Source organism: Centrocercus urophasianus, unplaced genomic scaffold, assembly GCF_019232065.1.
Source record: "Centrocercus urophasianus isolate 14NV4802_14NV808 unplaced genomic scaffold, USGS_Curo_1.0 seq_26, whole genome shotgun sequence".
Taxonomy (NCBI): Eukaryota; Metazoa; Chordata; class Aves; order Galliformes; family Phasianidae; genus Centrocercus; species Centrocercus urophasianus.
In genome coordinates this window covers 7,307,250-7,332,338 of record NW_024884822.1, presented here as the reverse complement: position 1 = coordinate 7,332,338, position 25,089 = coordinate 7,307,250, and the positions used below count along the sequence as shown (strand labels likewise).

General features: G+C 40.0%; 1 protein-coding gene across 1 annotated transcript in view; it reads right to left on the bottom strand.

Moving 5' to 3' along the window:
* CPEB4 (cytoplasmic polyadenylation element binding protein 4) overlaps window positions 1-25,083 on the bottom strand; it is a 37,115-nt gene extending 12,032 nt beyond the window's left edge. Inside the window, exons 1-3 of the mRNA XM_042826067.1 lie at window positions 23,767-25,083; window positions 14,654-14,735; window positions 165-338 (exon numbers count right to left, since the gene is read on the bottom strand). Coding sequence (XP_042682001.1) covers window positions 165-338; window positions 14,654-14,735; window positions 23,767-24,888 — 1,378 coding nt within the window. The 5' untranslated portion in view covers window positions 24,889-25,083. The remainder of the gene's footprint in view (window positions 1-164; window positions 339-14,653; window positions 14,736-23,766) is intronic.
* Between the last annotated feature and the right edge of the window lie 6 nt (window positions 25,084-25,089).

Below are 25,089 nucleotides of genomic sequence, written 5' to 3'. Positions count from 1 at the left end.
GCCACGGAGTAAAAGTGGCAATATACAAAACCTTACTGACACATCAAAGCTCTTCTGTAGAGTTAGAAAAACATTCTTGCAGTCAATTAACAGACAAAAGTTTTCACACCGCTTTTCTGCCATTAAGCCAAAAGGAGCTGCTGGGTAAGATTTTCGGGGCGTACCTTCATCGATGTCTGGGGGCAGCCCACCAACAAAGACCTTCCGGGAATAGCGCTCCACTCGCTCCCCATTCTGGTGGGAGAAGCAGTGAGGTGACCCCAACCCACTGTGCAGAGTCTGATCGCCACGTCCGTCATCCAAGAACCCGTCTTCCATTGGAAACAGCGAAGACTGACCTGAAGAGGGGGTTAAAAGAAAAAGAAGGAAAAAACATACTAACAGAACAAAGCACAAACTGTTTTAATAGGTACTAATGCATATTAATGTTTTTGTGTTGGCAGTAGAACTGTTTGCAGTCTTCCCTTTTAATGAGCAATGCTGTTCTTGATTACATATGACTCTCAAAGTTTTCATTATCGTTCAGTAATTCAAATGTATTATTTCAGAGAAAAGGTCACGACCTCCTTCATAAAGGCACCACAACTAACAGAAATTTGAAACAAAATGGTACTTCAAATGGATGCTCAGACTGACTACTTTCCATAAATGTCATGTTTCTAATTAAAATTCTTTTAAAAGAACTTTCAAATGAAAGAGAATAAAAGCCCCACTTTCCCCACATCCCCACCTCTTTTTAGGGAGTTTCCCAATAGCAGACACTAGAACCTAAGCTGTACATAATCGCTTCCCAGTGAACAGCTTCTTACAAGGCAGAGAGAAAATTTCACAGCGCAGATGGCAAGAAAAAGAATTCTGCAACTAGATACATTACACATTTAGATCTCCTGATAGCAAAACAAATCACAAGCCACCCACTTGCAAATAACAAAAATATCCTGATAAATCTGGGAAGACCCACTCTCATTTACCACAAATGGAGACTGAAAACTTGGCAATACTGAGACATTCTCAGAAGAAAGCTCATTTGGATATTACAAAGGAACTGCGTTCATGAACTCACTCTAAGAGAAAATGTAAGCATGCTTCCCCTCACTGCCCAATATTCTTCTGTGATAATCCTTTTATCATAGATTTCTTTAATAACATTCATTACTTTTAAATAAGATTATCCGAATGCAACTGTATAATGTAATAAGCTGAGCACACAAACTGATCTCATCCCTGAATTCTTTCTTTGGTTACAGTATTCAATAGCTAGACAACAAACTGATTTCTATTTGCTTAATGAGTGCTTTAGGAATAAATACACATAGGGGAAGTAACCAATTAATGAGGTGTGCCACAAGTTTTGGGATACATTTCCTTTCACCTGAGCTATGATACACTGTGCCTGCTTTTCCAGAGTTCATTACAATCCACCACGGTAGTGCATTGCTACGGTTAATCTATGCTGCTCTGCTTCCTTCCTTTGAAAAGAAATTACTGTCATTTACTCCATTTTAAAAAAGGAAACAACATATTGAATAGCAGATTTACCAGATCCAATATCCTGGCTATTCCCATGCAAAAATCAAACAGTTCACAGGTTGAAAGCAAAAATAAAATAAAATAAACAGTCCACAGAATTTATATGAATAAAAAAATGGAAGACTTGGCCAGCTTTCTTTATTTGAAACTTCAGGGATCTTTTTACTTCTTTGATTAAAATAACAACCTCTATATAATAAGACCTACTTCTGTAACTAGGTAAACTTGGCTCTGTACTATGATAAAAAAATATGGTAATATATACTTGAATGATGCTTCGTTTTTCCCTAATGAACTGATGTGTATTTCATTTCTTTCATCTCTGAAGGCCCCAGTCCTGCAGGCATTGTTGGAGGGGAGCAATTCTCCGTACCTTCACATGTCTTTTTAGGTTCATTAGCATTACCACTGCTGTGAGATAACTCCATAGGCATGCTTGCAGCATCTGGTTCTCTAATCCAAGAGGCCAGGACAAATATTCACTACAGTCTCTGCTGCATCAAGAAAACCATCAGCACTCAAAGAACCAAAATAAGCTTCTCCAGCATTGGCATTCATAACATACACACAAACAGCAACACAGCTCTACAGTATAACATATCATACAGATGTCCACTGAAAGGACTGTGATAGCCTCAATAGCACTGTTGTGGAGTACTACCTAATTCAGTTAAAATGTTTACTTACAGCATGCAGACTAGGGAAACTTATGTGAAACTGATGCTTTATACTCAGATATTTTGGAGTTTGCCCACTAGTAACAACTTAATGTTTTTCTCCCATGAGACATTGTCAACATTAGAAAATTAAATAGGAATATTGTTACCTCGCCTTCTCCCATATGTCCTTGCTGCATGTTAAATGAGAAAGAAAACAGCCTTTCAAACATTGTTATAAGGACCAAAAGACCTTGATTTATTGCCTTTATTCTAACTCGGTGATTCTCCAGCCTTTTCATATTCCAGGTCATTTAAATTGGTGTTCATAAACTGACCTCCCCTCCCACCCACAACACGCCTTCCTTGCGCCATCTCTTATTGACAAAACATGCTGTTTTCAAGCTGACAAGGTATGTGTGTAGCCAAAGAGACTTTCTGAAAGCAATGGAACTTCTTAAGTTGCACATTTCTATACCTCACTCCCCTGCTGGATGTGCACTCGTACACAAATCCATCTTTTCTCATGCAGCAGGTGCCCTGCACTCAGCCCATCATGGCCCATGCTCTCTCCTCACCAACATCAAGCACTGCCATCTGAACTGCAGGACCAGCCCTAACAAACATGCTGGACCTGCAGGACCAGCCCTAAAACAAGGAACGTGGAGGACAACAGTGCTCATTTCTGTTTTCAAATTCATTTGCTACAAGCACTTTGTGCCACTCTCAAAATCCTTGCTTGAAATTATTACCGGCAAATAACTAGCTGAAAAACTGAAATTCAAGGAGAAAATGTCTGGGTGGATAATCTGGCTTTCTGACCTCCCGCAGTTTGTGCACAACAGTACAGAAGCCCTCACACTGACTTTGTACTTCACTGTAATAATTCAACAGCTTCCCGCTGCTTCCTACTTCTCATTTCCCAAAACAAATCAATTCTACCAGCAATAAGTATTACACTTTTGGGTGCCAGCTTCCAGTACCTGTTCAGCACGGTTACACTTTGTCATCACATTTGCACATTCTTTCTGTTTCAGCCTCATTAAAATCCGTACCTGAAAGAAGGCCAACTGTTTGAAAGGCTCGGGTTCTGCTGGCAAGTACTACGAGAAACTCGGAGCACATCACTCGTTTTATTTTGCTTCCTCATTCAAAACTGAGGCTGACAATTAGTTTAAGTATTTAAATATCTGCAAACCGCAATAAAACATGAATAGTTCCCGCTTTCAAAATAAAAAAAACATATCAGTTCAATTTCCCTCACAATTATTTGGCACCTGTAAGATCATTTATGTCTCTGATGCTTGGCTGATACGTTCACAATTAACACGGAGATTAAAAAACAAAGCCTTTGTCTTCAGAGTGCAGCACATCACCTCACGTTCACACAGATCCTGGCTTTAGGGAAGAACCTGGGGGCTTTACATGCCTTGCTTATGCACAGAATCCAAGACATAGCTCACATAGCCCTCAAAGTGAAAAGTTTTGGGAAACTTGGCTTTCAGGGAAAGCAATCAGCAACCTTCCAACATTCTGACAGAGATCAGAAGCATGTGCACGTTTCAGAGCACTTTCAAAACCAGCCCTGCCTACAAAGCCATAAAAATCCTGCCTGCAGTTCCTGAATCAGAACCAAACCGCACGAACTCCTTGCTTGGAACACCCACCCTTGGCAGCACTGCTCTCAGCACAGGCTCGGCTCCCACTGAGGATCTGTGTGCACAATTCAGGTCAGTCCTTCCTCGCTGCTTTGCCACCTGTGTCACTCACAACAATAAGACCTTTTCTCCTTTCCTGGCATGGAAAGCAGCAAAAAAAAAAAAAAGCTCAGCCAGCAGCTATAAAGCATTTTCAGCGCCAAATACCACTGAAGAAGGTTTGAGAACCAAATACTGAGATTTTTTTTTTCCTCATTTAACTTGTTTTGTGCATTTGCTTCCTCTAACCCACAAAATACCAGCACTTGACATTTCAAAACGTTTCTCAAGAGCCACTTCTAAATTACCCCAGCACAGTACAGATACAAACTTTCTCCTCTCATTGAATTCAGAGCTCATCACATGCCATTAATTTTGCACAATGTAAAACAACCCTGAAACAAAAGAACACTCTCTTGGCAGGCCGAGAGGGCTGCTAGCTGCCATCTACCAGCCCTGACTCTGGCTTTCGTAATTTCACATTAAGAGAAATCTTATCCTAGCTGAACTGCAGCACAGCTGAAGTGCCTGCTGTCTCCCACTCTGCAGACTGGGAGCACTTGCAGCTGTACTTTGTGCCACTGAGTGCAGGGGACTTTCACAAACAGGTCAGCATCGGGGGTGGAATGTTTCAAGCAAAGGGACGAGCAAGCAAGAGGCATCTCCTGTGGAGAACGTCACCCCAACCGACTCAGGGCCGTGCTGCAACTAGGAGAACTATGCCAGCATCCAAACACAGCATGCATACTTAGTACTGATGTAAACATAATGCTCCAGAATGAACAGACTGACTGACTGCTCAGAGTTGAATGACGGCTGTATCCTCATTCTCACTTCCTTGCTATAGTCCAGGTTGATGTAACACCTGTACAGTTCTGTACTTAATTCCTCTTTGGTCCACAAGCGGCTCAAGGCAGTGATTGTGTTCTTTACATCAGCACAGACACCAACCTAACAACACACCAGTCTCTCGTTCTCATCTTAGGCACCGATAATGATGTATGCAACACTTACGATTCTCTTTTCTTTTTAATTATGGAAAAATAATTGAAGTAGAATCTAACTTCATTTCAAGAGCTTAGACTTCTATGCCAAAGCAGACTACCAGCATAGCAACATCTTACAGTTTGGTCAGAGACAACTTTATACATCAAACATGGGGGGGGGGTCAGCAAGGAGAGAAGCTGAGCAACACTGCAGTGAGAAGTAACTATTAAAACACACAGATGGGGCTTGTGTGAGAGCTTCCACCACCATCATTATTCCTTCCCTGCAGGTGCTCTCAGGTAATCTGCCAGGCTAACGCTGTGCCACGCTGACTGAACCTCTAAAGATGATCTTTCACACATTTCAAAAACCACTTAACTCCTCCTGAAAGCTGACAAACCAAATCCAGCCTCACTCCTCACAAAAATATGGAAGCTTCAAAGCTAACTTTGAAGTTTTCTTTGCTATCAAACAGAATAATGCAGAGCCATCTTTTCCAAAACAGACCTGCTTAAAATCCTAAACATAGCCACAATTTTGTCTAGAAGGTACTCACATTTTTTATTATTTTTATTTTTTTTTATAATTCCCACTATGCTAAAGCTGGTTTATAGCAAATCAGTCTGAGTGGAACCCATAAATATCACTGATACTTGAATATTTCTTCCCTCCAGGAATCCCCATACGGTCAGAGATTAAAAAAAAAAATCAAAAGCAGAGAAGCAAATCACGAAGCACACTTCCCTGCTGCAGAATGGATGTTTGAATTACGTGTGTGCTTTGGAGAAACAGCCACCCCACTGCTGGTGGCACTGAGCTTTGCCTCATGTTAATGTATGACTTCTAAGGAATACACAAGTTATAAAAAATATCCAATCTTTTCCCTCTGCACATCTCTCAGTTTATGCGACGGAACAACTAACAGCATTTATTTTCCAGACGTGTGACATTGTTACACTTCAGAAATAAAAAGATGAAGGCAGAGTTTGCAGCTGGGAGAAGAAAAAGTGTTAAACAACTTTGCCAATAAAGAACCAAACAAGTTCTCAGATACAAAATGCACACAAAGGATGGACTCTCTGATAGGAGGAAAGAAAAAAAGGATGCTAAAAATCAGTAGGCAGAATTTATTTACTAAGTGACAGAATCAGATATTATTAACCCATAACAACTTACTACTGATTTTATTGAAACACATAGAAAAGGTGCAAAAAACTTCACAAACCTCCCCTTTGTAGTTCTGGTTCACATGCACTGTTCCTGGATCCTTCACACAGAGCATACCCTCAAGAGAGGCAGATATCTGCCCATGCCATCAGCCTGACACTTCTGCAGAAGGCAGGCTGAGCTCTGCCCATGCTTTAATGAATAACTTGAAACGATTCCTGCATGTGACTCAAAGCTCAATTTACATTGGCATATACCAACATGCTGCAAGATTTAAAACCAGAGTTCCTTAAGTACAATAATAGGTTCAAAGCAACTTATTTTTGTCTGTGGAAGGAATGATCACAAGGCAGCATGGAATGCAACGTGACAGCTTTGTTCCTTTTTTAAGCACCCTCATGCTTCAGTCCCAAGCAATACGGGAAGGGTAACACACACATACTCAAGTCTCTGCAACAAAACATTTCCCCATTTTTCATATTTACAGTAACTGTAAAAAAGACACTAATTTTTCCAGTAATTTATTTGAAAAATAAAGACAGAACTGTACTACAGCCCCACTCCAATTAGCAAGAGAAACAGAAACTGCATTTTCAAGGAATCAGCACTTCATCTCCTCTGCCTAGATACAGCACAGCAACACTACTACAACAACTTTAAATCACACATGAACAACCAAGACATTATTTAGAATGCCTTCATGAAGTTGCCTCCACCTCCCTAACTCTTTGTGCACTAGTGAAGTATTTGCATGTAACATTACTACAAAACATGGGAAAATTATTTATTGTAAATAGTGTTATATGTGTTACCTATCACAAGTGTCCCCACGCTCCACTCTTCTCATATCCATGCACTCTGACTGCCAAGCTAGGACTCCTGTTATCAGGATTTCTCGCAAAGTAAAACTTAAAGAGTATGTCTCTGTGTACCACTGCATACCTACAGCTATCAGAGATATGCAAAGGACTGCTCTGCTCATCTGAAAACTGTCTGATTTACTGAAAACAAAACCCAAAACACCCGGCATCACAGCTAACCCATCTGCATTGCAGTGAATGACAAATTAAGCCAAGTGAGGATCAATCTACTTCAAGATGTATTTTCAGACTCCTCTAATCAAACGTTCTTCTTCTTATGTCTCATGCTTAAGGACTAAAGAAAACACACAAAGAATTCACAGCTTTATACTCCCTATAAGTCTATAAAAATTGCTGAAATCATTTGAAAGAATTTTTTTTTATTTTTTTTATTTTTTTTTTTAAGATAAAGCACCTGGTAGTAGACATAGGACAAAGGATAAATATCCGGCCTAAAAGAGTTGAATAATTTGTTCTGATTTTTAAACAAAAATGAAAAAAAATAGATTTTTAAGAGTTGTTAACATCTCTTCAAAAAGCAGAATCCAGGCACAGAAGTTAAGCGTGGACCTTGCTGAATCATTACTTGCCCCCAATAAATTAAACAGCATTCAAAACTTAGTTTTTCTCTCTAATCCTTCAAATAAAAAGCATTTCTGAATGATTAAGAAACGCAACCAGACATCTCAAATGTGAGAAACACCACAGTTGCTTGCATGTACACTCTTTAATTTGTGCCTCCTAGGCCATCACACTTCACTATCACAGCCAGTAAGTCAGCTGAAGTCTCCTGTGCTGCAGAGCCTTGAAATGACAAACATTCAAGAATCAGCTCCCTTACTTTCACACCCAGGCTTTCAAGACAAACCAATCCAAATTGGATTTGTTGCAGGTATGCAGAACTCCAGCTGGAAAACCACTAGTAGAAATTTCATAGTGGTCCAGTAGAATTGATACATTAGTGGTTGACATGAAGGAAGGGTATTATAGAAAGGTTTGTTGCTTTGCAAATAAAAATTGGTCCCAGGAAACTCCAAGTCTTTAGCAGGTAATCCAGTTAAACTCCTGTGTTCTGAGCACCTTTTATGATGGCACAGATACTTTCAGAACAGCCTGTCCCAAAAGACTGGCTTAGCAGTGTCACTCGACTGCCTTCACCAGAAGAGTTCTGGTAACAAACCACTGCAATGTAATGCAGTGCTGTTACACAAACTCTCATCCCATTTATACCTAAGTTTGATCTGCTTTCTTTTTTCCAAACTCATCCTTCTTTTCATTAAATCTCCCATTTCTTCTTGTTGCTCAGGTTTAAGAAAAGCACATCAGCCCTTTCATTCTGCCCCTTTTGTGCAATTCTATCCTGATAAACATGGTAGCGAGCATGCAAAATGTGGCTAATAAAGGATTCAAAGAACAAACAATACAACATCAAGGAAAAAAGGCGAACAAAGTGAGAAAAAAAAGACGAAGGAGAGCGATTTCCATCAGCCTGGCAGGAGAGGCAGGGAGAGCTCTGTCTTTTAAAGCCATGAACAGAGACTACTCACGGAACACAGCTCCAAATTAAAGGCTTCTTTGAAGATGATCTAGAATGACCAGAGATTATCAAAGCAAGGATTCAGAAAAGAAAAGAAAAAAACATTTGGTGGACAGTAATGTTGAAACAAAGCAAAAGAAAAAAAAAAAAAAAAAAAAAAAAAAAAGGTTAATTTAAAAAAAAGAAAAAGTAAAATAGAAACCAAGAAAACTTTAGAAAAGATCTTAACCAGATTAGCAAGGCTATGGGTCTGGTATTCAGCACAATTTCGTTGGCTTTAACACCTGTGAAGACCAAGTCACTGGTTTCAACTCTGAATACTGTAGCAGTATTGTTGTTGCTTTGTAGTATTTTAAGCATCAGGAACTGCCTGCACTTGCACAATGTGCCTCGTTAGAAAATGTCTTCTGTAAGGAGTACGAAATGTATTTTATTTAATTTTCTATGCAGACTCTGGAGATGGGACCACACGGCCAGAAGCCTCTGAGAAATGTTTCAAGACCGGAGAAAATAAAAACACAGACCTCATACCCTAATGAAGTTAACAGGAATCTTCACTTGATTTCAAAGCTGGACCAAGATCAGAAAACCCTGGGATATTTGTACTGCTCTGTGATGGCAGGGGAAGGAATTTCCTGGCCTCAAAGGGTGGTTACATGAATACCCTCTGCTCTTTGCTCGATGGCAGCACACATCGAGGTGTTATTCCTGCTTAGCTGAGAAACTTCACCCAAAATCTTACAGAAGCATAAACGTGTCATTCTTAGACATCTGCGTCGTCAAATCCTGTACTTCTACAGAAATACAATGGTTATCAGAGGCAAATTCATTTTCAAGTATTCCCCAAAGTCTTTGAGCAGTGCCATCACCAACAGGCTACTTTAAACACTTAAAATTAAGGGTGTCAATAAATCCAGAGGAATTAATTTAATGTAAACAGTAATTCAGCTCTTCCAACAGCTATTTCCTATAACTGGAAATGTTTCTGAATATTTCCTAATAATTTTGGATGATTGCTGAAAACGTTCATAATATAATACCTGAAATATTGCATCCCTGCCCTGGTATTTTTGTAGTATTTGTGGTACAGTGAAGATTTATAGCAAACAATAAAGAAAGCAGCAACATCAGCTGAACTCTTATATATCTTATATATCCTTATAGGTCCCTTCCAACTGAGCTCAGTGGCTAATGGCAGAGCTGGGAATTCCCACTGCCAGGGGGCTTTCACTGTTCCTAGGTGAGAGCTTTGGTGCACTCTGAACAGCTCAGCAAAGTGTTTCAACCAACATGGGAGAGGAGCTGATGGAAAAGCAGAGCAACAGACTAAAAAGTTAAAATATTGAATATTGCCCCAAAATTATGAACATCAGGTATATACATAAAGCATGCCCTTATGTACTTATAGCACTTCTGTTCTAAGCCAGCTGAGAAGTGTGGCTAGAACAGCAACAGGAGCTGCTGATGGCAAACAACCACACTGACTGTTTCCCCACCACAGCTCTGTCAGCACAGGGTGTGGGTTGTTGCTATCAGATCCAGTTCAGAACTACCTTGAGACATCACAAATGGTTTTACCCTTAATTAATACGCACCTCAGTCTGAAAGTGCTGTCAGCTTTTCCTGGTTACAGTGTAGGAGGTGAAATTCAGGAAGATCCCACAAAAAAAAAAACCAATATCCAAGTCCTAAAGACCATTACAGCAAGCCCTGCTGGTGCCAGAAGCAGCAGGGAGGAAGTTTTTGCACAATTTACAGTAAGTTGGGCACATCAATGTTGCAAGTGAATGATCCTTCGATAAAGACAGCAGGCACACAAGTGCTGGTGCTGCTCTGCAGCCTGAGGGGAGACCACAACATCTGCCCTGGACAGGACACTCACAGAGCCCATGAGGACACCTGCAGCATTGGGCTGCAGATTCACACTCTGCCAGAGCCTCTGACTTTCAGGGCTCAATAAAGAGAATGGTTTGGGTTGGAAGGGACCTTAACATCATGCAGTTCCAGACCACTCCTGATTGTGTAACTGCACACAGCAACAAGAGGGAAGAAAGTTTCATCTCAGCCACCAAATTAAAGCTTTACTCATTGCTATGAAAACTTAAACATGTTTAAAAAAAACCGATCTATTATTTTAGATTCTAAACCTCAGTTAAAGCTCAGTTTGTCTATGCAAACATAAAGGCCCACTTGTCTACAAAGAATCACAGCTTCTCTTATTGAGCCCTTAGCAAAAAATTGGGCCATATTCTCACTAATTTTCTGGTTCATAGAGGAAAGGAAATGGCCCATTTTACTCAATATGAACATGTTGCATAATCCATACAGCTAGAAAAAAAACATCTAGTTCATCTTCTCCAGCATTCAAAAAATGCTGTCAAAACAATTTTCCTCCTTCTGATCAAAGAACACTTTTTTAAGGTTCACTGTGGAATCCCCACCTACTTTCTTTACAGCTGAAATAGTTTTTCAGATCAGTATTAAGGTGCTGATGACTTCTTTGAATATACAATTGGGTTTATATCAGCTCAGTCAGAAAAACCCCAAGTGGTGTCAGTTCTCATCATTCTGGCACCTCTAAAATGCAGAGCTGCTGGCTGGCTCGCTCTGCTGCTGTCTGCATGCAGACTGACCTTGCCCTATCTCTGAAACACTTCTTTTTGTGCATACCTATGTTTGTTTTTTTACCGTGCAGCATTCATACAGATAATGAACTATTCACACCCAAATTTTAGAGAGCTTCGCAGTGCCATAAGCAGATGTGCTGGTCTGCTTTAATTTCAGCCTGCGCAATTTGCAGGCAAAAACCCTTCCACCCCTAAGCTGAACCATAGGGTATTTCAGAAATAAAGCAGTCTGCTGCCCTAAAGTATTTAAAGACATTTCAGTGTCACTTAACAAGGAAATATTTAGTCAACCTACTACTATTACAGTAATGCTCAAATTGCCATCTGGAAGAGCCAGACTCAAAAAATGAGGCTCCGGATCCCAGGCTCAGCACACGAAGGCCGAATGCACAGCGGAGGAGATGCAATTAGTCTCCAGGGAAAGGCTTCTGCAGATTGTCACTGGCTGTGCAGAATGCAGCACACTCACTTGTGCGGATAAAAATAACATATTGAAATGGCAGCTGCTCCGCAAAGGAAGAGGATTCAACAGGAGTAAAAAATATACATCAGAATGAGGAAAAGAAACAGTAAAAGGCCTATCAGAAGTGCTAAGTGGGAAGGCTGAATATAGTAATCAGTGCTAGTTAAGATTCACCTTTGAACTTCACACAGCAGACACTACTTTGTATAGTGAGACAACGCAGTAACATGACTATAAGGCTCCTAAACAAACTGAAAGCAACACCTCAGTCAAGAAGCAGGCACTGCGAATGGACTTGGATAAATTTTGAAGAATTCCTGTTTATTCATTTTGCAGGATCCAAAACCTGATGCTTTGAACACAGCTTTTAAAGATAGAAAGGATTTCTTTAAAATCCCAAAAGCCAGCGGGTTCCAAACTGATTGGTATCTCCTGTCTTGTCCATACTCTTGTTGTGAAGGTATATTTTAACATTTTCTCTCTCTGGAACTCCACCACAATATATATAAGAGGCCAGCGTTAGTGCTATGTACTAAACTCACATTAAGTCAGCATTACAGCCTCTCAAGGACTTGGAAGATAGCAGAGAGACCTATTAGATCATCTAAATTATTTCCATGCCATTCTGAGATTGCTCTCTGCAGCATGTGTTATTAGTGTCTTGTCCAGGCTATTTTTAAAGTCTCAAACCCAGAAGCTTTTCCCTTTTGAGAGTATCCAAGCTCAGTTTAAAAGCATGCACCAATTAGCTCATTTAAAATAAAAAATGAAAATCTTCCTATGGAACTGATAATCTAACTGCAGGTACTTGAAATGGAGAGCGAGATTTTGAACTGACAACCCTAATTCACAATATTTTAGGAATTGCAGGTCCGAAGCTCTTAAATTCCTTTCAATCAGTTTAAATAAAGGCAAGAAAAATAAAACAGAACCTGTGTTAAGACAATCTCACCAACAGATGGGAAAAAAAGCCAAACATGTGAACCCTTCTTCAGAGCTGAAATGCACTTTGCACTGGCAAGGTGCAATTTTCTTCCAGTTCTAACACTTGATTTAGCTAAAGGTATTTCTTCTCCTTAGAAATCCCACCCTGCTTGCAGATGATCACTACAGCATTACCACACCATGGGAGATTCTAGTTTGAATAAAGATCCATTTCTAAGTGTATTACTGCAGTTTCATTTCTGTATCAGGTCTGCTGCAGCAGATAAGCAGCCGCCAAGTTCTGCATTCTGCATGTTTGAGTACAAGCAAGGTTAACACTTGTGCTGTGGAAATCCTTGAAAAAAATGAAGAGACTTCACAACAACCAAGTATTTCACATGGGAATACTTGAACTTTTCTTCTTCATTATGAGGCTTTTTTTTTCTTATGCTTTACACCTATTAATTATGAAACATAAAAATGTATAAAGAACTCAGGAAGAAACATCCAGAACAATCAGACTGATACCACTCTGTTCTGATCAGCACGATGCAATGCCTACAAAACTCAACACAAAACACAGATGACTCTGCAAAGGAGATTAACAATGTCAAGCAGGAATAAACGTGTATCAGAACTATGTGTGTTCTTCGCTGACACGCTTATTCCATCATTCTTAAGCATGAAAAGAACTCAAAAAACACCCAAAGATTACAGTTGCAAAGAATCCTTTCAAAGCATTCGAACACACTACTCTACAGAACAACTAGTTCTGTAGAGTAGAACTTATCTAGTTGCTGAATATAAATACATACCAATCTGACTTTATTAATTCAATTTTTAACAGAAATTCTATTTTCCTACAGCTATGTCACTTTGTGTTGCTGTGTTGCCAGATCTGAGCAGCTAAAACTTGGGTTCAGCCTGCCTATGAAGATAAGGTCTCAGAGCAAATCCCAGGTGCTGCTGTCAAGAAAGAGCACCCTAATCTTGGTTCAGTACACAGTGCTGGGGCACATGATGATGCCATTTAACAGACTGCATACTAAACAAAGAAAAGCTGTTACTATTTGTAATTAATGAAAGCCTGCTCCCAACACATAAGGCGGGAATTTATTTTTATTTTCTGTGAATCTATTTGTTATTAGTTTATATCCACACCAAGCTCCCCTTGTCATTTCAATAGGAAAGTGTATTTCTTGGTGTTTCTCATCATCAGACTATGGAGAATGCAAGAAACAAGCTAGTGCCAATTAATCAGTGCTTGGTCATCTGAGAAAGAATCACCACTAAAACAAGTCATATTTCATTAACACCGCAAGCCTTGATATCCAGAGAAACTTACTTTTAGAAACCACAAGTCTAGCTTTGTTTCTTAGTGGTCTCATGACTGGTTACAAAACTGAATTCTTGGATAATGAGCATAAATAAAAGATTGCCTACTTTCACTTACATGATTAACCCTCAAACTGACACAGATTACTCATTGTACAGAATAAGAAACTACATTTCCGAATCCATCCCACAAGCAGTTTCTAAACAGGCTTCAATCAATGTGTAGACAATGTTTTGAGTACTTTGTCAGTTGTCATTTCAAAGAAAGTTTATGTTTGCCAAAAATAGAAACATAAAAATAGTTAAACTGCAAGTTGGTTCAATCTGCCCCCCTTCCTTTTTCCCAATGTAAAAAAATTCTGCAATTAAGGTGACAAAAATAAAGAGAAAAATAGAAAGGTAAAGAGCTTTTTAAAATAAAATATAAAATCAGAAATACTCTGTTCTCCCAGTGACACACCTAAAAGTCATTCTTCCTCAGGACTGAAGGAGCTATGACTTCAAGGAGGAAAACACTATAGAGCTGATAGCTATGTTTCACCAGTTTGCTTAAGATTTGTAAGCTGATCATTTCTACAGGCTGCACACATCGTATCTATTAAAAACAACACTGTCAACATACACAAAAGATTGGTTTATGTTTGTGTTTCGCATTGTTTTATGCTAAGACAAAACACACTCCAGCATCCACGTGCTGCAGCAGCTTCATCAAGGGACAGCCGAAACAGCAGGCCTACCCGAGCTGACCTACATGCACCAGGGTGCACAACAGAACTTTACTTTTTCCTAACCAAAACTGCAGCTTTTTATCCTAAGCAAGCACATCTTCCCAATTATTTACTGCGGGAAACAGACTCCTTCTAAATTTACCTTTCAGTGAATCATTTTCGGCTCTCATTATGTCAATCAACGAATTCTCCAGTGAATGCATGTCAAAAGTCCTTGTGCGATCCTGCAAGCAAATACAAAGACAGATTAGGCAACATAGTGTTAAAAAAAAAAAAAAAAAAAAGCCACCTGTATCATAAAATCTTGTTTTATTCTACAGCACGTGCTTATACACCACTAAAGTCAGTCTAATACAGAGAACAATGTATTAGAATACAAATACAGAGAATATGAGTCTGATATATAATAACCAATCATTTGTTTAAGAACTCCAATATTTAGTTTGTGTTCCTTGCTATAGAGATAAACTATGTTAAAAACAATTTGAGTTCACAGTCAGGAAGTAAAGATCAGCTCCCAGGAGACAGAATGGCAAAGAGAAGTCATAAAACAGGTATTGCAGCCTGAGCTAAAAAAATTTGAATTCATGGAGTGACACAGAATTCCTCTCACCTAAATTACTACCCTGATAAACAGCCTAATTCTGCATAATCAGTGCTGATTCTGCACAATTATAAAGCATTTCACACAGGTAGCAGTGCTGCTGCAGTCTGGTTTGCTAGCTGACAAGTTTAGCTCTATTTTTACAGTCCCCAAAATCACAAGTTCAATATTCCAAGCACTACTAAAATTGAAGCATTCAGAAAGCATGAGGCAAGGGGTCTCTTGCACCTTACCATTTCATTATATCAACCCAACTGAAGCATACTTCACAAACCAAAGCCACCATTTAACACAGATATGCCTCAGACTTCCCCAGCTAAGACAATAAATTCCACGTCTTGCAAAGCTGGTGCTACACTTACAGAAGACAACGCAAAATATCCCGGCACTGCATTATTTTCATTTTCAAATTCAGGTCAGCCAAACTTCGAAATTTTTACAGTATGATAAAAGGTCACTAATAGAAGCAAAAAATCTCCTCCCCAAAAATCATTCACCACTCCATTACCCATTTTACATACAAATCAACCTCACATTTAGTTTTTCTGAGTCTAGTAACTCTAACATCAGTTCTAGAGGTTTTACTTCATCCACGTTTTAAGGGATTCACCTCTGAACACAGATCAAGCATGGAAGGTATCCATTCAAGTAAGAAGGTAATTCAGTGCACATTGGGTCTGATCTGCTTTTCTACAATTAATGCAGTGAAAATATATTTTTTCTCCCTAATTCCAGCTGCTGCAAAGCTGAAATTTCTTCAGTGCAAACAGACCCAGAATTGATCACACCGAAATGAGTGAAATTCAAAAGGACACTGCACCTGTGGTGCAGAACAGAATGCCACAACGTCCCCTACTTCCAGTAATGAAGTGCTGAAGCAGTTACCGACAGTGCTGTGAGAGCCTTTTTTCTATCAGACAACAATCAGTCATCTTGGACTTGAAACGCTTAATACTACGTTAAGAGCAGGAATCCATTAGCTCTTAGAGTCCTGATCCACTTCCAAGGAAGTTACATTCCGACTGCTAAAAAAAATTCTGTTTTCCAACTGGATTTTCTTCATTTCCTCAGAACAGTCGATTACCGACGCAGAACCGGTGAAGTATTTCCACTCCACTGCACTGCATTTCAAATAGCATTAGAGAGATCAGAGTTAGGAACCGTGTGTTGTATTAGTCTAGCCCCAAATCAATTTTGCTGTGTAAAGCATAGCACTGTCCTCTCTCTCCACAGTATTTACTTCCTTGCTCATTGATGTACCTTAGAGGAAGCATTACAGGCGTTTGGATTCTTTAGTTTCACACTTCCAGCCGGTTTCTTCCTTAGTAAGTAATGTTTATTTCTTTGGTTTAGTTCATACATTACTAGTTCCTACCTATTTTAAACTTCAATTGCACTAAAATAACTTATGAAGATTGAGTAAAAGTTCCTGGGTCTGCATCCTGAACCCACTGGGATCCAACTGCTCAGGGATGGGTACTGGAAGACAGTCTCTACATTTCCAGCCGTGTTCCTAAAGTGACAAAAACAGCCTAAGCTACAGATAGAAGCACTTTCTGAAAACTCTGTATTGTTCAGATGGTGCTCATTTTTTCCATTCCAGCTTTTGCACTGCATTGTGTCTCCGTGTATGGGATGAACCTCTGCTCCAAGCCAATAACAGTTCTACAACTCTTACCTCACAGAGAGCAGAACCCCAGTAGTTTCAGGTCCATTAAATTTGTGGCACTTAACATTTCAGTTGGCTGAGATGAAGGGAAAAACAAAGTTGAGCAACTTCTCATGTGCTGCACTAAGAAAGCCTCTTGTCTCTAAGCTGTTAGGTTGGATTGAGCTACAGTAACAGAGGGACCCTCTGCAATGGGTCAACACTGCTCAATGCTGAGAACAGAGAATTTGAGCAATGAGAACCACTACAAGTGCTACATGGTGTTGGCTGTACTCCTGAAGGGAGACTTCTTTGAATATCGTAGCATGAACTCTGCCACTCCATGATTCTACCAGGAACAGATATTACATCTGGATTATATGCACAATTTGCACACATAGTTTATCTAATATATCGGGAAATTCAAACTGAAGACAGGTTAGTGGTAGTGGCTTTACTGCCAAATAAATGTGTGACTATGTATTTAACTCTGAAACATCAAAAAGTTGTCACAACTGAGACACTGATCATAGGCTGGAAATGAAGCATGGGAAAGAGCAATTCTAACTACAAGCTGCAAAGCACTTAAGTCATACTGTACTCAGTAGGGAAAAGTGAAGTTTTCTTAAGAAGCTTCACGTAACAAGAATTAATAACAACACAGTGGTGCTTTTAATGGGTCGATTCACAAAGTCACAGTGCTTTCCATGGAGCTGGACTGCTTACTGTATTCTTATTTACTTATTTATATACAGGTAACGACTACCCTGGAATCAAGCAGAGAATATACACTTCACTGGTAAAGGAAGTTAACTACAACCCGGTATTAGTTACATAGATTGATCAAAAGAACTTGGCTTTATACAGCTTTGGTTTAGTGCATCTAAAATTCTGTTTTCTCAGAGGACTCCAAGGGCATGGTGTTTACCCCTGGGAAATCTGAAAAGAAGTAGAGTGACCAGACTGAACACAAGACCATGAAAAAAAAAACAAACCACACAACCTGAAGTCTTAATGTATGACTGTACTTTAAATGCCATCCAACATTTGTAAAGATATTTGTTAAACATCATTTTGAGAAAATGGCATTGTTTTCACAAAATGCAGATGAGCTGACAGCTAGCAGGTCAGGCTGGGAGCCACTGGGACTATCAGCATTCAACAGCAGCAAACAACAGTTTTGAACTAAATCCTGGCCAACTATACCTACAGAAAAATAAAAAGAATCCTAATTCTCCTACTGTCTAGAAAGCATTCATAAGTAGTAGAGTGCTCACACTAAGTCTCATTGCTAAAGCACAGGCAGTTGAACCCAGCACTTCCAAGTCACAACTTCGCCTTGTGTCATCCTTTGTCTCTGTGACTACAGTGGTTTCTCCATTATTTCACTCCTATTCCATTTTTATTTTTCCAAGTCCAAAGACATTTCACTCTAAAAAATAAAAATAAAAAATGACAGCGGTACCAAGCATGTACAAATGGACAGGATACGCTCTGACACAAAAGAAATCAAATGTGAATGTTTGATGCACAAAAAGATCACGCTTGACACTCACAAATCCCATACCTAATCTCCCTTACAGATCAAAAAATGTAAGTCTAACTTTACTAGCAAAGCGCAGACCCATTACAATTAATCTGCACCACAGTGCTCTGATCTCCTGAGCAATTCAGACTGAAGATGAGAGTTTCTGTTCAGCACTTCCCAGGATGAGCCTGCCAATGCTAAGACCCCTAAGTGTCCAACAGGTAAAGCACGGCAAGTTATGAGCTCCTGCTGATAGCCAAGGCTGTACCTGATTTTATAAATCACAATTTCTCTGAAGACTGAGGAATCAATAACAGTGCAAAACCTGGCACTGAGTTAAGCAATTTACTGAAGGTGACTTAGCAGGATTCATGAAGTAGGCTCAGCTATAAAGCTGAGGCTTCATTTTATTTAAAGCTTTGTGAAACCAGAATACTGGCAGAAATTAGAAAATTCACAACTACATTTGCAACCCTCATTATAGCACAGGAAGCTTAAAACTTTCTGAAACCTCGCACCTATTTCCCACAATTAAAAAGCCTGATGTCTGAGGCAAAGTAAGATGCGTGGGGAGAGGTAAATTATAGGTACTCATACAGGTTCCACATTTCTCTATTAATTGCAAAGCAAATTTGGACTTGATTATACTCTTGGATAGACTTCTCCTCTTTCCCAGCACCCTGCAAATGCTGTATTCCAGCTCCCCATCCAGAAGGCAGCGAATTACAGGCTTTGAATAAACAGGTTTTTCCTGAAAGGATGTTGCTGTGTGCTGCCCTGCTCATCCTTTATAGCTTCACCAGGGAACCATAGGAAAATGCTGAAGAAGTGACGCCAAAGAGGAGTGTTTTGAGCAGGGAGCACTTGTGGTTTTGTCAAAGCCGATTTAACCATTAAAAATCATAGACCCTCATAAAAACTTCCAGTAACGTCTGACTCTATGTTAGCCATATATTAAGTCTTTTAATGTGCCTTCTATAAAATATAATCCACAGTATCTTGTGTTCTCAGCCTTTGTGCTGGGCTGCTAAGTACGCAATTCATTTTCAAAGCAAAGCGCTTAATAAGAGCACTCCTTTTAATCTTTGGAAAATACAAACATAATTCAAATAGCTTCTATCAAAAGCTCCTTTAAAAAGAAACCCTGAGGTCAAAAACGCACAGGAGGGCCAAAGCCGAGGTATTAACGTCAGTAGTAAGTTTATAAAACAAGAACAGCGTTAACTTCCACAGTACTTAACTTGTGCCTATCGTACCACATTAGAGCGCTTCTAATTCCACAAACCAATAGCTGTGGGGAACAGCACACAAAACACTAATTGCTACACAGCTGATGGTCTCGTTGAAAAATGGGGGAACTAACATTTAAAAATTCAACTTTGAATATTTACCCTAATTTAAAATGATAGATTGAAATCTCTCAGAATCGTTGCCGCCGCTACAAGGGAGAATAAAATCTGACAAAGCTCTGCAAAAGCTGCAGCCTCATTTTATGCAACCAGCCATCGTGATTTATGGAAAGGCCCCTCAACTACAAAGAGCAAATATGAAAGAGGCATGGTAAAGAAATTTACTTGCAAAGTTCCTTCAAGAAGAAGGATTGGCAAATGTATTCAAGAGGGTTTGGGTTTTTTTATTCCAAATTCCTGGGCATTTGTTTTAACGCACTTCTTAAATCAACCCATTTCTATGGGCAAACAAACCATGACGTATAGCTCAGAATTAAAACACAGTCTGTAATCACGTATGTGTTTTCTCAAACATTCCATATCAGCCTGAAGGAAGAGAAAGTCCCTCTGGCACAGCCCCTCGATGGATTTGGAAGGGGTTATGTACCTGGAAACCAGCCACTTTAGAAGAAAGGAAAAAACAGTTTTGAACAAGTGGATCCGATGAAGTACTCTCCAGCATGAAATTCTTTGAAATGAGCAGTTATTGTCAAGCTCGATTCCGGGAAGAAACACAAATTATTCTAAATTATTTTGTATGGAAAGTTGAACGCTGCTGCTTAACTTGCCTTCAAAGACCAATTTAAAAAACATCCCCGCACACTGGAAGATGAGATCTGGAAACCTGGAAGCGCCTATCAAAGCAAGATTTATGCATTGCGTAACAGGCAGGATGTTCCACTCTCATGAGGAAGTGCAAGCACACAGCAAAAGGAAAGCCAAAACAATCCTGAGGGCGATGCTGCAGCAAAATGCAATTACTGAACATTTAGTTTGCGAGAGCTGTGAGGAGGGAAATAGAAGGAATAATTTTAAAAATCAGGACTTTGTTAAGATGCAACAGTCACAGTTGAAGACATTTTCATGTATTAATTCCCAGGGAAAACTGCTGTGCCCAAAAACACGCAACTATTTTTTATTATTCAGGAACCGTTTTTTCTTTTGGACACCATTTCCTTTTCAAATGAACATACAAAGAACAATGGCTTTTCTCTTTTCAAAAGATCTTTGAAGGGGGAAGGCTGCCCAGCAGTTAGAGCACAATATCAAAACTTCATTTCATTAACACATTTGGTGGTAGTCTTCTCTGACCTCGCTTCAAGTTCCATCTCTGCAACACGAGGTTCCTAGAGATGTGCCACTTCTGAAGTGCGACGAGGCAGAATTCCAAATAAAGAATACAGACAACAAACAACACGGTGGTTTGTAGTAACTCTCAAATACCAAGCAAGCTACCACCAAACTGTAAGATTATCAAGCAGATCAACATGGGATTTTCCTTCCATCTGCGCTGTTTGGGACGCCTATTTAAACACAGAAGTCAGACGTTTTTCAAGTGAGCAGCAGTTCACATGGGTGGCTTTTGGGGACATCATGCCATGGCGTCCTCTCCAAATTGGAAATTAGCACTTACGCTTGGCTACCCTAAGATTTGCATCTAAACATAGACCTCTGTGCTTCCCCGAGCTTTGGAGTAAAGACAACCTTTGGAAAAAAATAAGAGATCCCCAGGTATCTGCAACTGCTGGTTTACAGCTTGCTTTCTAAAGAAACTCACTCTCACTAGGCTGCAGCAACACTTGTTAATGATTTAAGCAGCAAAACATAAATATTGAATGAAAGGGTTAGTTGTATCAAATTACCCCATTATGTTGTTGCAGCAAAGACAGCTTTCAATTATTTCCTAAACAGGAATCCAAGAAGATTCCAGTAACAAAATAGCTTTGACCAGTACGTGATTGCATCACTGAGGATAGTTCACATTAATGTATATATGCATGAACACAAATATACAATAAGCAAAACTCCTTATTTCTGCTTTGAGTCAGGCACACAATGAGAATAATCCAGAAAAAAAAAAAAAAAAGAAAAAGGTCAAATCTTACATCATTTGTTTCCAGTGATTCAAAAATTCAAAACAGCACAAAGTGACCAAAGGAGCTGAAGATTTTGCACACAAAAAAAAAGTTATAAGTGGTGAGGTGCTGGAACACACTGCCCAGAAACGTTGTGGATTCCCCATCCCTAGAGGTGTTCAAGGCCAGATTGGATGGGGCCCTGGGCAGCCTCCTCTAGCATTAAATGGGGAGGTTGGTGGCCCTGCCTGTGGCAGGGGGTTGGAGATTCGTGATCCTTGAGGTTCCTTCCAACCCTGCCATTCTGTGATTCTGTGAAGATGGCTTCAGAATTAATCAGCATCTTTCTAGGCCTGCAGTGATGAAGTCCTGCTCTGCTGCCCAGCCCTTTTCTTCACAGAAGCGATTGTAACAGACTGGAAAGCACTTCACTCCAACACTTTTTCTTTTCTTGGCATGAAGAAGCGTCAGACTTGGTCTTGACATGTACAGCTTCATTTCAGCATTCATGTAAACAGATACCAACAGGCCACACAAAAATTATTTCTTTACTGTGATCAAAATTAGCATGTCGGGTGTTTTATGTTGGAACGCAACCCAAAAGTCAAGGTTGACTTTGTCACTTTGCTGAAATTTCCTTGATGTCAAAACAAGCACACTTCTATTGGTGCACATACATTTGGGCCTTACACGCAGCAGCAAGGGCACGCTTGATCTCATTCTGTCACTCTGTGCATCAGCTACGTGTCAGGGTAAAGAATGAATTACACTGCGAGCCAAGTCGCGCTGCAGTGAGGCTGAAAAAAGACCGACTCCAGCTGTGTCCCTTTTTCTAATGCCTTCAGTGTATAAATTCAGTTTGCTGGACACAGGTTCATTATATGAATTACAAATTCTGATATTAACATCAAGTGCTACCGTGCATTCTAAATTTACATGGACTGTACCTGATACTGAACCAGCCAGCCCTGCAGCAGAAAGAAAGATCTCTAATGGAAAGTTATCGCCAGCAGCTGCTTGGTTGTCTGAAGGCTGCATAGGCTGGCCCTGCAAACCAAGCAGAAACTGAACAGTTCACTAAGGAGAACTGAATGCTGCTATGTCTGAATCCACAGTGTCATTATTACACATATTTATATCTCTCAGGTGGTTTGGAACATGAGACACACTGCTTCTTATCTAGAATCTTTCAAATTATTTTAAAGTAGGTCACCCTGCTTCTTACACCATGGCTAACAACAGTGCAATCATTCCAGAATTCTCACTTTTGCCCTCATTTGAAGGCCTTTAAAAGCAACCCATTTCATATTAAAGAAATCATAGTCTTCAGAAACCACTTAAAAAGACTTCACAAAAGGTGGACACACACACATGCAAAAAAATAAACAAACTTTGATGAGTGGTCAGATGAAGAGCTTTAGATTTTACTGCAGGCTAGACTCAACATTATACACCTCATCTCAAACCCATAAAAAGTCTGCCTAGAAGGAGGGGCTGAAGTGTCACACAACCTGTCTGCTGTCAAGATGAGACCATCTGAAAACATAGGAGACCACCACCTGACCTCATCCAGATCTATTCTGGGTAATGAGCTTTAATGGCCTGTAACTAAAATTCGCTGCCATTGCTGAGGAAAGCAAAATGTGCTGATCATCATCACGTTAAAAGATTATTTCCCCAAAAACACCACAAAAATTACACTGAACTACAAGCCCATGAGATTCTCTAAAGCAAAATACAATCACTTAATACTTTTCTCAGATGTACTATGTTTTCAAATATTTCAGAAGGCCCCAGATCTCTCACACCTCATTAGGCAGCACTGTTTTCCTTACTCCTCTTAGTGGATATACGTGCTGCTTACAAGTAGATTTGTTCAGCAGTTACTTGTTAACATAAGTAGTAAGCTGATGGAAACTGGCTAATTGGAGATGTTCGCTGGGAAATAGATATTTATACGATCACCACTACTGAAAAAACAAACACCATGATTCACAGCTCAGTGTAATTCACACTGTGGCATTTCAAGTGAGCTGCATGGCTTTTTTTAGCTGCAAACACAGAAGTAACACAATCAGAGTGTATTATTCAAACCCCCATTCCACGCTCTCTGCAGCATTTTAATGCAGTCATGTGTTATTTTCCTTATGGGTATAATAGAACATACTCACCTGAAAAGGAAAAATATTGTCAGCTCTATTCAAGCTGTCTTCCATCCACGATTTTGGAGCAAAGGCTGAGCTGGGTCGAGCATATTTCTGCAACTGGATATGATTACTGGCAAAATTCTTCTTTAAGGGCGAGATGGAGTTCAGGGGCGTTATCCCTCCGTTCAGTCCCCGGCGGTGGTCTCGACCTTGGGACCCACCCCACCCACCATATCCACCGCCCCCAGGGCTCCATGAAGATGGTGTAGGCGATGGACTTTGGTAGCTGCTCCATGGAGAAGGTGGCTTGTTTAGATTATTAGCCAAATGAGGCAACTGATTAAAAGCAGCATTTCTATGCGTGAATGGTGGTGGGTGAGGACTTGCAGGAGACCTCCTCTGTTGTTGATGCTGATTGTGATGATGCTGAAAATGGGGGTGATGAGGGTGGTGTTGAGAGAGGGGTCCAATTTGAGGGGAAAAGCTACCACCAAAGCCAGGGCTGACGTGATGTGGAAAATTCTGAAACAGCAGAGCACCATTGTTAGCTGAGGCAGCAGGGACCCCTCCCTGGTGAAAAAAACTTGCATCTTCATTGATTATCGTAGAAGAAGAAGGAGCTATCGCCGCAGACCAGTTACTAAAACCAGTCAGAGAAGATGCGGTGGATGTCAAGGGCTGTGTCGAAGAACCGAGCCCCGAAGCCTCTTGATAATCAAATCCTGTTAACACCGGCGATTCTATTCTTATTTTCTCCTTTCCATTGCCGTTCTCCGAAGAATTATCGCCCTGATTTTCTTCAGTTTTAGCTTTCTCGGGCTCAGAGAGCATGCCTGCTTCCTGACTTTGACTGGGGGAAAGTTGCTGTTTTTCTAGGGACTCTTGCTTTTCCTGTTGCTGAGCTTTAGATTTTTCTGACCCCAGAATCTCATCCTGAATATTATGGGCAGCTGGAGCAGGAAAGAGCCAAGCTGACCCAGCACTACTGCCATTGGCAGCTGTGTTATTATTTATAAAAGCAGCAGGGCTGGGGGTTGCATTTTGATGATGGTGTGGAGGCTGCAGATGTGGATGAAATCTGACTGGAAAAGCTGACTTATTTCCAGTGTTGTTTTGCACTAACACTCCAAACCCGTAATCCCCCATTTATTATACTTAGGGTTTGAATCTTCCCTGTTAGAACAAGTTGATGTTTAGTGTTTACCTCCTCCTCTTCTAAGGAGAGATTAGCAAGTAGCCTGTTTTTAGCAAGATATTCCAGTTTCTCCCTCCACGCAAATTTATCTCAGATTTGGATCATAGATTTTTTTTTTCTTTTTTTTCTTTTTTTTTTTTTTTTTTTTTTTT